The 16,953-nt window shown below is 42.0% G+C and overlaps 2 protein-coding genes across 5 annotated transcripts in view; both read right to left on the bottom strand.

Annotated features, from left to right (window-relative positions):
* Window positions 1-1,494, bottom strand: part of LOC121677407 — a 28,172-nt gene extending 26,678 nt beyond the window's left edge. Inside the window, exon 1 of the mRNA XM_042056101.1 lies at window positions 1,427-1,494. The gene's annotated coding sequence lies outside the window, so the exon portion shown is untranslated. The remainder of the gene's footprint in view (window positions 1-1,426) is intronic.
* Window positions 1,495-2,643: 1,149 nt separating this feature from the next.
* ifi44g (interferon induced protein 44g) lies at window positions 2,644-16,953 on the bottom strand. 4 transcript variants are annotated; one of them, XM_042056104.1, is made up of 9 exons: window positions 16,935-16,953; window positions 16,673-16,737; window positions 14,840-15,014; window positions 14,679-14,733; window positions 13,831-14,050; window positions 7,228-7,380; window positions 6,586-6,757; window positions 3,830-3,930; window positions 2,644-3,474 (listed from the first exon to the last, which is right to left on the bottom strand). In XM_042056104.1, the coding sequence occupies exons 3-9, from the start codon at window positions 15,006-15,008 to the stop codon at window positions 3,241-3,243; spliced, it is 1,104 nt and encodes a 367-aa protein (XP_041912038.1). In that variant the 5' UTR covers window positions 15,009-15,014; window positions 16,673-16,737; window positions 16,935-16,953; the 3' UTR covers window positions 2,644-3,240. The 4 variants fall into 4 exon arrangements, with proteins under 4 accessions (XP_041912038.1, XP_041912037.1, XP_041912039.1 ...); XM_042056103.1 differs by lacking the exon at window positions 16,935-16,953 and adding an exon at window positions 16,845-16,896; XM_042056105.1 differs by lacking the exon at window positions 16,935-16,953 and having other exon boundaries at window positions 14,867-15,014; window positions 16,673-16,833.

A 16,953-nucleotide genomic window follows, 5' to 3' on the forward strand; every position in this document is an offset into this window, starting at 1 on the left:
GTAGCCTAGGGCTGTCAGTCCATGAGCACTAGAAGACATTGTTTCGATTTAACTCAATGAAATTAAAGAGCTCTTCTTCATTTTTTATATTGTTGGTTGGTTTAATACTTTTGCCAATTAAATGGTTGTCCTATGTTCTCCACACTCCAGCGGCAAGCACAACAAAAGCACTATGTTCTCCAGCGGTTTTCTTTGAGGTGGTCATTGTTCTGTTATCATTTTGAGTCCGGGACCTCTGAAGTTTGCCTACAAAAGTTACCCAAAGCTGCCATCTTTGCCCATATAAGGAGATCCGGGTGCTAATTGAAGCTAACTACCTATGGTAAGTTGCATTGCGAGTTAGCTCTGGGGTAGCAAAAATCAAAGTTTGCCCAGAGAATGTCTAATAAGGGGAGAACTGCCACTCTCAGAAAACTTCCGGTTTCTGAACTGGTTGCAGTTCCTTCTCTGGTTCCACGTGAGGGCACTCGTCCACAAGTGCAGAATGAATGGAGGTCAATGGAGCTGTACCCCTCAAAATCCACTTTTCTCGGGATATCATTTTTTTGCAAGTAATTTGAGTATTGTATTCGAAAGGGGAGGCAAAGAAAATACACTTGGTTGAGTATTATATTTTTAAAAGTCACTTAATTGTTCTAAAAAGCCTTTCAAACGTGTCAATGACGTCATTCATTAGCACAATGCCAGCCTGTTATGAGCAACAACAACCCAACCTGTAAGAAATCAAAAGGGCATAAGTACTCGTTCATTCAACTTTTGACCTATAACCCATGTTGAACTTATACAAACTACAATTAAATCTGAGATTTCTCAACGATAATCAGGTGAAAGAGACCAATTTATCCGTCTAGCTCAATTGACTCCCATTCATTTTGCACTCATGGCGATCGCCCCAGTGGAATTCTGGTAGAACCGCAACCAGAATTCGGCCAGGCTCTCCGTAGACAGGCTCTGGTTTGCCGTACTGACCTACCGGAGAGATCACAGTATCCACTCAAAGGCAGAGGGCAAAAGTGTGTAGAAGAAAACGTTTGCATTTTATTTGTTTGTGAGTTTAAAAGGTGCGAAATTCAAAACCCCCATGTTATTTTCCCATCGCAAGACACCGCATCTCAAACAGCTTTTTTTATAGGCGAACATCAGAGGTCTAGCCTCTTGCGAGAACTCTTGCACGAGATGAATCATGCTAAAATTATGATGAGCTTGGTGGGTAGGCCTATGAGTGTTAACAAAAGGTCGGTCTCTTGGGAATCATTTAAGATACTTCCGAATGCCTCAGCAAAGTTAAGCCATACTTCTGAAAGCATTTCTGACAAGAAGGACCTTAGGGTAGGCCTACAGTTTTACAAAAACTAAACTGTTGAGCTGAAAGTAGTCTGAGTGACAAATGTGTAAATTATCTCGTGTAGTATTATAGCCTACTCACCTCACAATCCAGGTATCGTGTCGAAATCTGGGGAAAATGGTTTCTACTACAAAATGAAATAAGACGAATCATGAAGAGAAAACGAAACCTAAATATAGCCGCAAGCGTCAATTATGGGCCCGAGCACCTACGGTTCCGCGACCCGTGCGTGCAGAGGAAATTTGAAAGACAACCGCTTATCCCGCCTCTCGGATTAAGCTGTGCCAATGGATAGTTCCCAGACCCTACATCTTGATGTGGGTATGGCTCATCAGGCTAGTCAAAGGCCAGTTTTTGTCGTTTTTGGTATTAGCGTTTCTTTTTAATGCAATTCGGTGATGACGTAACTTTGGGGGCTACATAATCTGTGCATATTCAATTCAATGCATTCCTATGGAAATCACGGTTACACTTTCAACATAAAGTTTGTATATTTACATTTTGAATTTCGTAACAGCATTTATATCACAGCTACCCTAGGATCTACCAAAGATAACAACGTTGTCTGATTTCAATTTAATAAATTTTTCTGAATTTTAGGAGGTCTCGTTATGGAGGCTATGTTTCCATTCATTCCTATGGGAAAAAGTTGTGGTTACACTTTCAACATAAAGTTTGTATTTTTACACTTCGAATTTCATTACAGCATTTATATCACAGCTATGCTAGGGTCTAACAAAGATAACAACGTCGTCCAATTTTAGTTTAATGCATTTTTCTGAATTTGAGAAGTCTCGGCTACATAATCTGTGCCTTTCAATTTCAATGCATTCCTTATACTATACTATATATAATATACATTTTTTCATGAATTTCCTGAGCCCATAAGCACCACTTCAATAAAGGCAAAGTAGCCTACAGCAGGATAACGCCAAAAGTACAGCAGGATAATGCCAACTATGATAACAAGAATCTTTATAGAAATATTAGGGCTTTGCACCTTTAGTGCTCAGGCGCTAACTATACAGTTGGCTATCACATCACCTTTCACCAAAACATTCTGTGGCACCTACCGTTCTTCCAGCAAAGGGCAGTCATTAGTTACCAGTGCTGGCCGTTGCACACTGTACACAGAGACTCATTCAGGACAAGTTTACCCGTCAGATGACTTCAATGTGATTATACTCTGTTAAGCAATGGTGTGTGTGTGTGTGTGTGTGTGTGTATGTGTGCAGGGCTTTAAGGGATGTCCACGCGAACATGCAGTCTCTCACCATGTGCAGAGGAGCAAAACAGAATCTGATTTGTTTGCCATTTTATTTTTAAAATATAAAGAGTAGCTGCTAAGCTGCATCCTATTAATAGGTGGCTTCTTCAAACACAACAAATACAAATGAAAACAACAAACCTTTTCCCCCATAGTGATTTCTTTCCCGGATGTTGAATGCTTTTGGCTACTGCTCTGACAAAAAGCAGACAACAGTGCAAATAAAAAGCCCAAAAATAGTCACAAGAAAAAACAGAAAACCTGCGGTATTACAGAAAACATGTAAAAGCTGTAGCATAATCAGATTTATTTCCTTTTTAAACTATATTCTGAGAAATATGTTAGAGAATATTCTGAGAGTGTTTTTTAGCCACAGGCCCTTAAACTTGCCACCATCTTTCAATTCTCTTCTGAATCGTAAGAAGGTGTGTGTCCTGCCCTGTCGTCCCCTTGGAATTTTAGAGCTCTATCTACGTTCTGAGATATTGAGCTTCAAAGTCTGTCTTTAGATATAATGTCCTAAAATGCATACAACAAAAACACCTCACCTCACCTTCTTAAGTTGTCACAGAATAAGAATATGTCAATAACTCAAATTTGACAAAAATGCCAGATAGACCCTTATAATTTAAAGGGGAGGCTGTCTACTCTCTCGTGTATCTCGTGTGTGTCCTGCCCTGTCTGCCTTCTGGCCTGTCGCTGGCTGGTCTCTGAGGTGCAGGTCCACGTACTGCAGGATGTGGTCGAGCGCTCTGAGCAGCAGCGTGTCTGTGTGTGGCTCCAGTTCCAGCTCATCGCAGTAGTTCTTCACCGGCACGATGGAGGAGAGGGGCATGTTGAGGAGAGCTCCAGCCTGCACCATCTGGACACACACAGGGTACAGACCAGAGATGACCAGTTTCATCATGATATGATATAATATCATAGACCACCTAACCATCATGTTCTAGTGTCCCTAACTGTAGGCCTACAGTATGTATCTTATTTTTAATGAATTACTGTCAGTGAAGAGGTGCTGTTTTTAAATAAAATCTTGGGCACCAAAATATCTGTGACACCCTGACTTTCAACTATGAATTAAATGTAAGACCCATTTTACATATCAATTAAAAACAAGGATATAACAAAACAAACAAAAAAACAATAATCATTTTGAAGCAAGGTAGAAGTAGCATTAAATGAGTGTTAACATAATTATGACTTTTTATGGGTATTACCACTTGCTTCAAAGATGAAATCTTGTACACTTGGGAGATGTCACTGGCTGTCTTGGGACAGACTTTATCCACATGAGTCAACAGCGCCACCTGGTGTACACCTGCAGTAACATGAAGTCGGACAAATATTTAGAAATTGCAGTCGGGTTCGGTTCGGGTTTGGACACATGGGGGCGATATGCATTGGAAGCTTTACATTTAAAATTCCTTATTATGTTGGGTAACCAACAGGTCTGCTTTACATGATGCAAACGTTTGTTTTTTGAGAATAAAGTAAAATGTAAAAAAGACCTAATAGCTTTCTTTCTGTGTGCAAGATTTGTTTATTGTGACAACGCATTTCAGGCATGCCGCCTGAAATGCACACGCGTTGTCACGACTACATAAACAAATGGTTGCACATTTCGCACATAAGCACAGTCTTGGGTGACGTTATTGAGGATCATGTTGGCCTATGAGGGTCCAGGGGTGCTGTTAAACATTCCATTTTAACGCAGTTTGGGAGGGACAGAAATACCTTAACAGAGCAAGCAGGGCTCGCCTTCTGTCTAACTCAGCTAGGTGACTTAAACATTGGCTACCTGCATATCACTTCACTACTTGACAGTACCCTGCATCAGGACCAGCCCTAGGTAGCACTGCAGCCAACAGAGTGTAGCACTGTAGCTACCTGGCTGCTCTAGCTGTTGGCAGGGATGGGCAAAAATACATCAATGTATTTTAAAATAAAAAACAAATACCCTAATTTTAAATGTATCAAAATAAAGTATAAAATACATAGCCACACCATGTATCAAAATCAACTGTATTTTTATATTTTGAAAGTACCAAAAATACTAAAATATTAAAAGGAGCATGATATCACTTTGCAAACCTTCCATATCTATCTAATCTATTCCTTCATTAGTACACTGACTCTGTTGATTAAGTGGACAGTGTTTGAGTTTTTCAGTTTTTCTCTGCCTACGAGACATGGAAACAGTCAACAGATCAACTATGCTGACCTGCCTGTTACATCTCATCGCCTAAATACTGTATCAGAGATGCACTCAAAAAGTCATGACTGAACTTGTCAAGCGGTACAAAGTGGAGACAAGTCTCTGACATTGTTGATGCATGCCCAGATTGAACAATGTTGCAGAGTGTTGTAAAGTTCTCAAGAAACTGATCATTAAAATTCTCAAGAAACTTGAGGCTGGTATGAGGGAGTGTATTGTGTGTGTGAGCAAATTATTAAAATGTTCAACGTTTTGCTTTAGGCAATACATGGGGAAACTTGTTGAAGGCATGGGTGGATTATGAACTTTTTGGGGATGGCCAATACTAAATTCAATCAGATTCATAGCCTACATCCTGATTTGTTGATACTGAGGCAATGATTCCATGCAAAGGCTTGGGCCCTGGGCCTGGGCCCGGTAGGCCCGTGCAGTAATCCATCCCTGGTTAAAGGGCAACCACATGGTTCCATGTGTTCGAATTGGATGATATAAGTTCTCAAGAAACTTGAGGTTGGTGGAGTGCATTGTGTGTGTGAGCAACTTACATGTTACTTATCTGCCTGAATCTCAATATTCTGATTACAACAACTCTGGGCAAATTTCAAGTCAGCACCAGTGCTGCATTCATTGTTTTGCACTTTTAGAATCACATCACCAAGTGGGTTATTGGTTTTACAAAAAATATTTGGCAGTATTTTTAAACTACAAACCTATAAAGTATTTTGATATAAAATATGATGCCATTTTTTTCCAACTAAAAAAATTCAAATGACAACATACTGTACTATTTTGTATTTTAAATACATGGCTCTGTAGACCAGCAATCTACTTGCCGAGGAGGCTCATAATTTGAGAAACGCTGCAGATCATAGAGAGAAAGCATGTTTATGAAGGCAAAGAAGGCATAATTTTGTTGTCACGCACTACTATGGAAAATTAACTTTCTGAGGACCGGCTCAGCCAAAAAAAAGAAAAAAGTATGCCAGATGGCCAGTCCAGCCCTGCGTTCAGGAATTATTTAAGAAAAGTGGAATGTGCGCAATGTTTCATTTGGCCCTCCTGATCGGGACGAATAAAAAGGCATGGGGGACGAAAGAAACATACAGTTTAGCCTGAGCTATGTAAACTTCCCATAATTTCAATATTTTACAACAAATGCTTGACTGGTTGAATGGTCATACATGTCATCAGAACATCGCTACCTGTAGCCTAGATGCAACGAGTGTTTATGAGTAAGCTTGATGAACCATAACTGAAAGGTTGTCTTAACATTACATTAGGACATTATTGTCATTAAACACTTTTACAAAAAATATAGGCCTAGCGTACAATTAACATTTACTGACCTAGCAAATGTCAGCGACTTAAGTGTGTGATTAGATAAATAGGCACTGGCAGATGCAATAGGTAAATAGATATCTTTGCGTGTTAGAACAAGCAGTAGCGTGTAGGCCAATATAGGCAAGCATGTTTGCCACTTACATTTCTGACGTCTGACACTTCAAACTGCTGCAAGTGCATCAAGAAAGGTCCTTAGACCATGTTAATGGCCAATCGTAGACTAGGATTTGGGGGTGCCACCTGGGGTGGCCAATCGAATCTCAAGGGTGGCCTGTGCCACCCGGAGCCACCCCTCTGGCTCCGCCCCTGCTGTTGGGTCGGGTTCGGACGCAACTCTGTCGGACGCGGGCCGGGTTCGGACAGAAATTTGCAGCCCGATCCGTACTCTAGTACAAAAGCCCCCCAGCACACACTCACCCAGGGCGCTGATGAGCTCTCTGAGCTGGTGGAAGGTGGACTTCATGGTGTCCGAGTAGGAGGAGATCTCCAGGCCGCTGACCACAAAGACCACACAGTGGACCTTCTCTGCAAGGGAGGGCTCCTTCACATAGCCTGGAGTGTCCGACACAACAGGACAGCAGGCATTGAACTAGTGAGAGAGAGAGAGAGAGAGAGAGAGAGGAAGGGGGGTGGAGGGAGAGGGAGAGAATGTCATTTTGTTTCCAAAAGCCTAGATAATGAAAAGGATATGGTGGGGTTGGCATCACCGCCTAGACAGTTGGCCCAGATTTGATACCCAAACACTTGAGACCCTGTCATTTTAGATGGAAAAAAAAAACAACATACCAATTTTGCTAAATACCATTTTCCCTTATCCCTTTAGATAAGTGTTTCATTGTCAGATGACAAATGCAGCAACAAATATCCCAAGCCGTGGCAATGATGTTGCAGGATGTGGTTGTCTCATTATGTTATAATCTGTTCTGAGAGCAAAGACAGGGAATAATATATATTCTTATCTAATAATGGTCTAAAACTATACCTAACTTCTTTATGATGAAGATAGAAAATGGCCCAACAGTTTCTATGCGATAAGCATCTATATTAATGTCCAAGTACCATGTGTCCCTCTGGAACGTGCCCCTTGATGACGGCCAGTGTGTCGTGAAGCGTGAGTCCGTTGGTCTCCCCGAGTCCCACCATGTCAGACAGGACCAGGGACATACTCTCATCCACTCTCTCTCTGCTGCTGTACAGCTGATATGACTGCAGCTATGGAGGAGGAACAAGAGATGTACACATACAGACTCTTTAACTATTTAGGGCATGAACATCTACACTACACACTCAGGGCATGAACATCTACACTACACACTCAGGGCATGAACATCTACACTACACACTCAGGGCATGAACATCTACACTACACAATCAGGGCATGAACATCTACACACACACAGGGCATGAACATCTACACTACACACTCAGGGCATGAACATCTACACACACTCAGGGCATGAACATCTACACACACTCAGGGCATGAACACCTACACACTCAGGGCATGAACATCTACACACTCAGGGCATGAACACCTACACACACTCAGGGCATGAACATAGATAGATAGATAGATAGATAGATAGATACTTTATTGATCCCCAGGGGAAATTCAAGGTCTCAGCAGCATACATACAACACAAACACATTCTTTAACAGCAGAAGAGTAATTAAAGTATATAATATAAAAACACAACTAAGCAGTAAGGACAGTAGAAGATAAAGAATATGCTAAATATACTAAAATACAAATTATACTAACACTTAATACAATATATAAAAATATACTAAAATACAAATAACAAAATTACAAATTATACTAACACTTAATCTAAATCAATTCTTTTTTTTTTTTAATTTTTTACATTACATTACATTTAGCAGACACTTAGCACATTACAGCACATTTAGCAGAAATTTTATCTTTATTGAAGCGTTTCAAAACAATGTAGGAATTCATTTTTTTTTTACATACTTTCTGTTTTGTTATATGGTTTACAGATTCCTGGTACAGATGATCAGTAAGGGAAAGGAAAAAATAAAATTATTAAATAAATAAAATATAATAGAAAAGAAACCACATAGCTTTTCTATCTGAGGCCCTAGTGATCCTCATGCCAATATCAGATTTCTTCCCAGGCCCAAAGTTTTTTTTATTTGTGTAAAATTAACAATAGAAACATTTAGAACATAGGGGGAGTTTCACTACACTTCTCTAAAAGAAAAGAAAGAGAGAAAAAGGACATGCATATTCATAGACAATTACAAAAAACACAATTACCAGACAAAATGTGATCTTAAGCCTATATGTTCAACATACCCAGTCCATTTAGACCATATCCTAGAAAATTTGTCAGTCTGAATTTTGAGGGAGTAGGATAACTTTTCCATAGTATATATATAATGAACCACATCCAACCAATCTCCTATTGTAGGAGATTCTTGTTTCAACCACCGTCTTGATATTGTTTTTTTGCATGCAACCAGAAGTATAAGTAACAACTTTTTATCCCTGTAATCCCATGTATCAAATGAGATGTTTCCTAAATATAAAGTGTCAAATCTGCATGGGATATTTACTTTGAAGGTCGCTTCCAGGTGGAAATGAATTTCCTGCCAGTATGCAGTTAGTACTGGACAATCCCAGAAAACATGAAAGTGATTGGCCTCATTTGTTCCACATGCCCTCCAACAGGCTGTGCTAGGTATTTGTGTTCGTTGTTGTAGTGGTGTTATAAAAAATCTAGACAAATTCTTCCAGCTATATTCTCGCCATGTATTTGAACATGTTATTTCCCATTGTAGTATACATACATTTTCCCATTCTTCTACAGATATTGAGAAACTACCTTCCCTTTCCCATTTCTCTTTAATATATAGAGTATTATCAGGACTAACTTTGCGCAACCCGTGGTACAATCTAGATACAACCTTCTTGCATAATGATGAATTGGTTGCTCCTTTGAATACTTCCAAAATACCTGTCTCTTGCCCTTCTAACGCCCTAGTTAAATTTTCATGAAAGTAGTGTCTAACCTGGAGGTACCTATAGAAATCTTGGCGTTGTAGTCCATGCTCTTGCTGTAACAAATCAAAGCTCTTAAGTGTTCCTTTATTTACAAAGGTATGGTAATTGGTAAGGCCCACTTTGATCCAAGTCTTAAATCTGGAGTCCAGACTATTAGGCGAGAAATCGGTGTCAAATGCACACCATCTTAATATTTTTAGAGTATGTTCCAAATCGCAGAGTTTTATTGTCTTCTGCCATGTCTTCAATGTAGTTTTAATCCAGGGGTTGTTGTTTTTATCCATCATGTTGTTCATCAGTCTAACATCTGCCATTATCACTGCCAAAGGAATCGGGTGGGTCATATTGCTCTCTATATCTTTCTGTATATCGGTCTGTATTAATTATTTTAGGTAAAATCTTGTCTATTCTATGTGCTAGTATTGATGTAAATAATTTAGTCTATATTTAGTAGTAGTAGTAGTAGTAGTAGCAGTAGCAGTAGCAGTAGCAGTAGTAGTAGTAGCAGTAGCAGTAGCAGTAGTAGTAGCAGTAGTAGCAGTAGTAGTAGTAGTAGCAGTAGTAGCAGTAGTAGTAGTAGTAGCAGTAGCAGTAGTAGTAGTAGTAGTAGTAGTAGCTGTAGTAGTAGTAGTAGTAGTAGTAGCTGTAGTAGTAGTAGTAGTAGCAGTAGTAGTAGTAGTAGTAGCAGTAGTAGTAGTAGTAGCAGTAGTAGTAGCTAATAGGACGAAAACTTCCACAATCAAGTTTGTCTTTCCCTTCCTTAGATCTAAATCAATTCTAAAAACAGTATCCACATAGTGCTGATTAATCAATCAGAGGCGCTTGCAATGAGCCTGTGATTCTCTGTGCATAGTAAGGTATGGTAAGGTGCTCTAAGGTGCTCTGTGTGAATGAGTGTCATGGTGGTAGTGCAATGGTGATAGTAGTCATGGTGATAGTGCAAATGAGTAAGTCAACAGTGCAACAATGCAGAAATAAAGTAAAGTAAAGTCTATATATCTATATATTTAACTATTTAAGAAAATGTATAAGTGTGGCCACAGTTTGGCTGTGGCATGGAGGGGGGGGTTATGCATATTTGCTAATGTGCTAATATAGCACGCAAACAGTGAGGCATAAAGACAGTGGTACAAGTGGCTAGTGGACAGACAGTACCAAACATGGAGGGGATGAAGAGGCAGACAGACTATGCAGAGAAGTCTATCTCTCCTCTTCCCTTAAGTGAGGCATTGAACAGTTCAGTGGCCCTGGGGACAAATGACTTTCTCAGTCTGTCAGTTGTGCAAGGCAGTGAGCGAAGTCTCCAGCTGATCAGGCTCTTCTGTTTAACAATAGTGCTGTGGAGTGGGTGACACTCATTGTCCAAGATGTTGATCAGTTTGTTCAGGGTCCTTTTGTCAGATAGTGAAGTGATACACTCCAGTTCAGCTCCCACTACAGAGCCAGCTTTCCTTACCAGCCTGTCAATTCGCCCCACATCCTTCTTCCTTGTGCTTCCACCCCAGCATACTACTGCATAGAAGAGGACGCTGGCAACAACAGACTGGTAGAACATCCTGAGGAGCTTACTGCACACATTGAAGGACCGCAGCCTCCTCAGGAAGTACAGCCTGCTCTGCCCTTTCTTGTAGAGTGCATCAGTGTTGGCTGACCAGTCCAGTTTATTGTCCAGGTGGAGACCCAGATACTTGTAGGTGCTAACCACCTCCACATTGACCCCATCAATGTGAACTGGTAGCAGAGTGGGCTTAGACCTGCGGAAATCCACCACCATCTCCTTGGTCTTTGAAGTGTTTAGTTGAAGGTGATTGAGTTTGCACCATTGCACAAAGTCCTCCACCAGGCTCCTGTACTTCTCCTCTTGCTCGTCCCTGATACACCCCACAATTGCAGTATCATCAGAAAACTTCTGCATGTGGCATGACTCGGTGTTGTAGCAGAAGTCAGATGTGTACAGGGTGAACAGGACTGGAGAGAGCACAGTTCCCTGTGGCGCTCCGGTGCTGCAGATCACAGTGTCAGAGAGACAGTTCAAGTCAAGTCAAGTCAAGTCGGCTTTTATTGTCAATTTCTTTACATGCACTGGTCATACAAAGAATTGAAATTTCGTTTCTTACTTTCTCATGCAGACATAGACATGCTTTAAATACAGACATAGACATACTATAGACATAGCCATAGACAATAAACATTAAATTAAAGTGCAAGACTGAAATATAGAACATGTATGTATCAAAATAGAAATATAGGACATATATTAAAAAAGAAATAGAGGTAGTTGTGTTGTATATTTCTATAGTCTTAACAGTTACATGAAGTAACTGGGGGGGGGGGGGGTTTGGTAGACAGGATCCTAGTTTCCTAGGTTCCTGGTTGGCTGGTGGGTGGGGGGGGCTGTCAGTGATGGGAGAGTGGGTAGAGTGTTCAGCATCCTGATTGCTTGGTGGATGAAGCTACTTGCCAGTCTGGTGGTGCGGGAGCGGAGGCTCCTGTACCGCTTTCCAGAGGGCAGGAGGCTGAACAGTTCGTGTGCAGGGTGGGTTGTATCCTTGACAATCATTAGTGCTTTGCGGGTGAGGCGGGTGGTGTAAATGTCCTGCAGGGAGGGGAGTGGTGCTCCAATGATCCTCTTAGCTGTGTTAACAGTGCGCTGGAGGGTCTTCCTGTTCTGATCTGTGCAGCTTCCGCCCCACACTGTGATGCTGCTGGAGACGATGCTCTCGATGGTCCCTCTGTAGAATGTAGTCATGACAGGAGGCGTGGCACTTGCCTTCTTCAATTTGCGCAAGAAGTAGAGGCGCTGCTGGGCTTTCTTCGCCAGTGATGCTGTGTTGGTGGTCCAGGAGAGGTCGTCGCTGATGTGCACCCCCAGAAATTTTGTGCTGCTCACTCTCTCCACAGCATCTCCGTCGATGGACAGTGGTGGCAGTTGTTTGTGGCCTCTCTGAAAGTTGACAACAATCTCCTTGGTCTTGCTGACATTTAGCAGGAGGTTGTTGTCTTTGCACCATTTAGCCAGCAGGTCTACTTCTTCTCTGTAGTGAGCCTCATCGCCCTTAGTGATGAGGCCCACCAGTGTTGTGTCGTCCGCAAACTTCACCAGATGGTTGGAGCTGTGAGTGGTTGTACAGTCATGTGTTAGCAGTGTGAAGAGCAGGGGGCTGAGCACACACCCTTGAGGGGCCCCCGTGCTCAGGGTCAGAGTGCTTGAGGTGTTGTTCCCGACACGTACTGCTTGTGGTCTCTGCAACAGGAAATCCAGCAGCCAGTTGCAGAGGGAGGTACTGAATCCTAGCTTGTCCAGTTTGCTGATGAGTTGTTGTGGTATTATGGTATTGAATGCTGAACTGAAGTCTATGAACAGCATTCTCACATATGAGTCTTTATTGTCTAAGTGGGTGAGGGCTGGATGGAGGGCAGAGCAGATTGCATCCTCCGTGGATCGTTTGGCTCGGTATGCAAACTGGAAGGGGTCCAGGGTGGGGGGTAGGGTGGCTTTGATGTGTGACATGACTAGCCGTTCGAAGCACTTCATGATTATGGGCGTGAGTGCTACAGGACGGTAGTCATTGAAGCATGATGGTGATGATTTCTTTGGCACGGGTATGATGGTGGCAGTTTTGAAAAGTGATGGGATGACTGCTTGCTCCAGAGAGGTGTTGAAAATGTCTGTAAAAACATCCTTCAGCTCTTCTGCACAGTCCTTCAACACTCGTCCTGGTATGTTGTCTGGGCCTGCTGCTTTGCGTGGGTTAATGGTGGCTAGTGTCCTCTTCACGCTGGCAGAGGACAGGTACAGGGGTTGGTCGTGGGGGGGAGGTGGGGTTTTCTGTGGGTGAGTGTCATTTTGTGCTTCAAAACGGGCGAAAAAACTGTTCAGGTCATTTAGCAGAGAGGTGTTGTTCTCACAGCTCCGTGGCGCAGGCTTGTAGTCAGTGATGGCCTGTATGCCCTGCCATAGGCTCTCTGAAGTTCTTCAGTCTGACGAACTGTGGTAGCTCGGTCAGGTAATCTGTAATCCAGGTTACCAGGTGAGCGTCCACACCCATCTGCAAGATCTTGTCTCCCAATCTGAGGGGCTGGATGGTGTTAAAAGCACTTGAGAAATCAAAGAACATGATTCTCACAGCACTTTTCCCCTTGTCCAGGTGGGAATGTGTCCTGTGTAGAAGATAAGTGATGGCATCGTCCATGCCCACTTTCTCCTGGTATGCAAACTGTAACGGGTCTAGTGCATGGCATACCTGGGGTCTGAGCATGCCTAAGACCAATCGCTCATCATCTACACATACTCAGGGCATGAACACCTACACACACTCAGGGCATGAACATCTACACACATTCAGGGCATGAACACCTACACACACTCAGGGCATGCTTTCTCTTCACTTGTTTTCAGATTAATCATATACCTGCATCTTAACACTGAACCCAGCAATTATAGATTTCTTACAAATTTAGTTTCTGATGTCCACACGAGTGTCCAACTAATTTATATCGGCATCATTGGACAGGACGGCTGTGATGAAACCACCAGAACAGATCACACAGAGGTAGATGATCTCCAACCAATCAGAATGCATAATGCATGCAATTCACCCCATCACCTCTGTTGTCATGGTCACCTTCTCTACCTTTTTGGTGAAGCTGGTGGACGAGCCCATCGTGGATGAGCTGGAGGACGAGCCCATCATGGCCCTGTTCACGACCCGTCCATAGAACATAGACTGGACAGAGCTGATGAAACTGGACTTGCCCGCTCCGACCGGACCGATAAGCAGAACTCTGGCAGCAGGTACTGAGTCACAGGCCGGCTTATATGAGCGGATGGACTCCATCAGAGCTGCATTGGTCCTGTTGGAGTTTTGTACACAAGTAAGTATAAGTATATATACTCTTTTGATCCAATGACTCTGCATTTATCCCAATCCGTGAATTAGTGAAACACACACAGCACACAGTGTATACACAGTGAGGTGAAGCACACACTAATCCAGGCGCAGTGAGCTGCCTGCATCAACAGCGCACTCGGGGAGCAGTGAGGGGTTAGGTGCCTTGCTCAAGGGCACTTCAGCCCTACTGGTCGGGGTTCGAACCAGCAACTCTCCGGTTACAGGTCCGAAGTGCTAACCAGTAGGCCACGGCTGCCCGTAAACATATACAACATATCAGTACAGGAAAACGACTAGTACAGCACAACACAGATGGCGATATAAAATATAGTGTAGCCATAACCGAGCTCAAGGAGTCAAATAAAACACTCTAACTGTACAGACATGCAGCCCTTAGACACTTAGAGCAGATTATTAGTACATTATTCTGCAACAGACAACTGAGGTTAGTAGATAGAAAGAAGATAAGTAAAGTTCATTGTGTGACATGTCCTGAAGAAAAAGGAGCAATAGCATATAGCATATTAATGTCCGATACAGTCAGCCACAGGAAATACAGAACAATATTAGGCAGCGTCCTATGAACTTACTCCTCAGACCAATCCATCTGTCGCCACGGAGATTCCTGAAAACTGGGCCAGGATGCTAGACGGTGGAGAGGGAGATGGTTTAATAAATCTGCATCTATCAGTCGGAAATGATGATGAAAGTAGGGGAAAGACAAAAGGTCAGTGCAATACTTGAATTTTACCTCCAAATATATTTGGTTTATTCTCACCACTTTGGCTTGCAGTAGGAGGCAACGTTGATGGGTCTCCATCTTCAACTGAATCTATTTCAGGTTCAGCAGCGGCAGGGGAGGGAGAAGCCTTTGCACCAAAGGCGAACGCAGAAGCTGTACTTGTCTTCTTCATTTGCATTCAGTTCTTAAAAAGTATAAACGGATAAATGTAAATGTCCTGTTACTTCTGCACTGTTTATCTGTTTACATTTACTGCACTGCACTGTTTACCTGTTTACATTTACTCCTGCACTGTTTCATCAATGCACTGCTAACACCCAATTCTACGCATCATATTTATTTTCTTATATTCCATAATCTGCCCATAAACCTGTGCAATATACTGTACATATATACAATGTACTGTATGTATTACATGTATTATATGTTTATACTTATACTTATATTTACCATTTCTGCTGTAAGTGCATGTTGTGTGTGATGTCTGTATGCTACCGAGACCATGCTTTCCCCTAGGGATCAATAAAGTATCTATCTATCTATCTATCTATGGCTGCAAAACAAATTGCCCCTTGCGGACAGAGCCGGACAGTAACGGAGTACATTTACTTGAGTACAGTACTTGAGTACAATACTTGAGTACAATTTTTAGGGATCTGTACTTTACTCGAGTATCATTTTTGGGGAGTACTCATGACTTATGGCAAATATTGTACTCTTTACTCCACTACATTTCTATCCATAACCGTGAGTACCCGTTACTACTTCTAAAAAAAAAAAGGAAAAAAGAAAAATCTCGGAAACCCTCAATTTGTTGTTTCCCTCTCAAACGTGATTGGATTGTGCAGGCGCCACTGATTGGGACAGCCTATCAGCAATCACCTTCAGCTTTCCGCCAAAGTCAACTCCATGGTCAGATTTAGATAAGAGACGAAACCATGGACGAAACAATGGATGAAGACGCAGCAGGTCCATCCCGGGAATGTGCCAACCTGTGGCCCCACTTCGCCAGACTATTTAAATTTTCTGAACAAGTTAATGATAGTTTTCGCTTCAAGTGTTTCAATAACATAATAGTATTTTGTATTTGAAATATGTATTTTAAATACATGTATTAGAAATACTGCCCATGGTAAAAACATTAAAATGACTTGATTTTACTTCCAATTCCTTTTACATTCTCCAAGGTATTAACATTAACATTTTTCATAACTCCATGTAGGACGTTTAATTAATTAATTAATTAATTAATATTTAGAAAATGTAGGCTACTCTTGTACTCGATACTCAAGTACTTTTAAAAACAAGTACTTCAGTACTTTTACTTAAGTAGACATCTGACTGTTACTTTTACTTGTACTTGAGTACAATTTAGCAAAGGGTATCTGTACTTTTACTCAAGTAATGAAGCTGTGTAGCCTACTCTGTCCGCCTCTGCGGATAATAAAGATGTGTGGCGTGTGCTTGGTGCCTGCATCAAGTGGTTTTCCACTTGTAAAACGTAAGGTGCACACAGTATGTTTGAATAAAAACACATATGTGTGTGCTTCACCTCACTGTGTGTTCACTGTGTGCTCCGTGTGTTCACTAATTCACGGATGAGATAAATGCAGAGACAGCAGCGTGGCGACTGCGTGGCGACTGCGCTGCCAGTCCTGTTTCATTTCAACAGCCATGTTAACAGGTTAGAGCCACTCTATTCCCTCCCTATTTTTCACGTGACACACGAGTGTGTTGGAACAACAGCTTTCTGCCTTTATATGATCTTGATGTTGTTCTTTTCTCACATAAACACAATTATGTGAGAAAAACTATTTTCACTACAAATAATGTTCTACTCACATCACAATCCAGGTAGGCTGTCGAGATGTCGCACCTCTGGTGGAATGGTTTCCGCCTCTGAAAACCTGGAGGACAGAAAGGAGATACTGTAAGCATCAAGAGAAAACGAAACCTAGTCAAATGAGAACACACCGCGGCTAGCCTGGCTCCGTCTGACTGTATTTCTGCTCACGTTCGATTCACTGAGATACGAGCTCCTGTCAAGGTGTTTATGTTCCCCTCAGGCATTATATGACGCAAAAACGGATGTTTTATAGGCTACCTGAAGGCATGCGTGCGGA

This window comes from Alosa sapidissima, chromosome 12 (genome assembly GCF_018492685.1).
Source record: "Alosa sapidissima isolate fAloSap1 chromosome 12, fAloSap1.pri, whole genome shotgun sequence".
NCBI lineage: Eukaryota > Metazoa > Chordata > Actinopteri > Clupeiformes > Clupeidae > Alosa > Alosa sapidissima.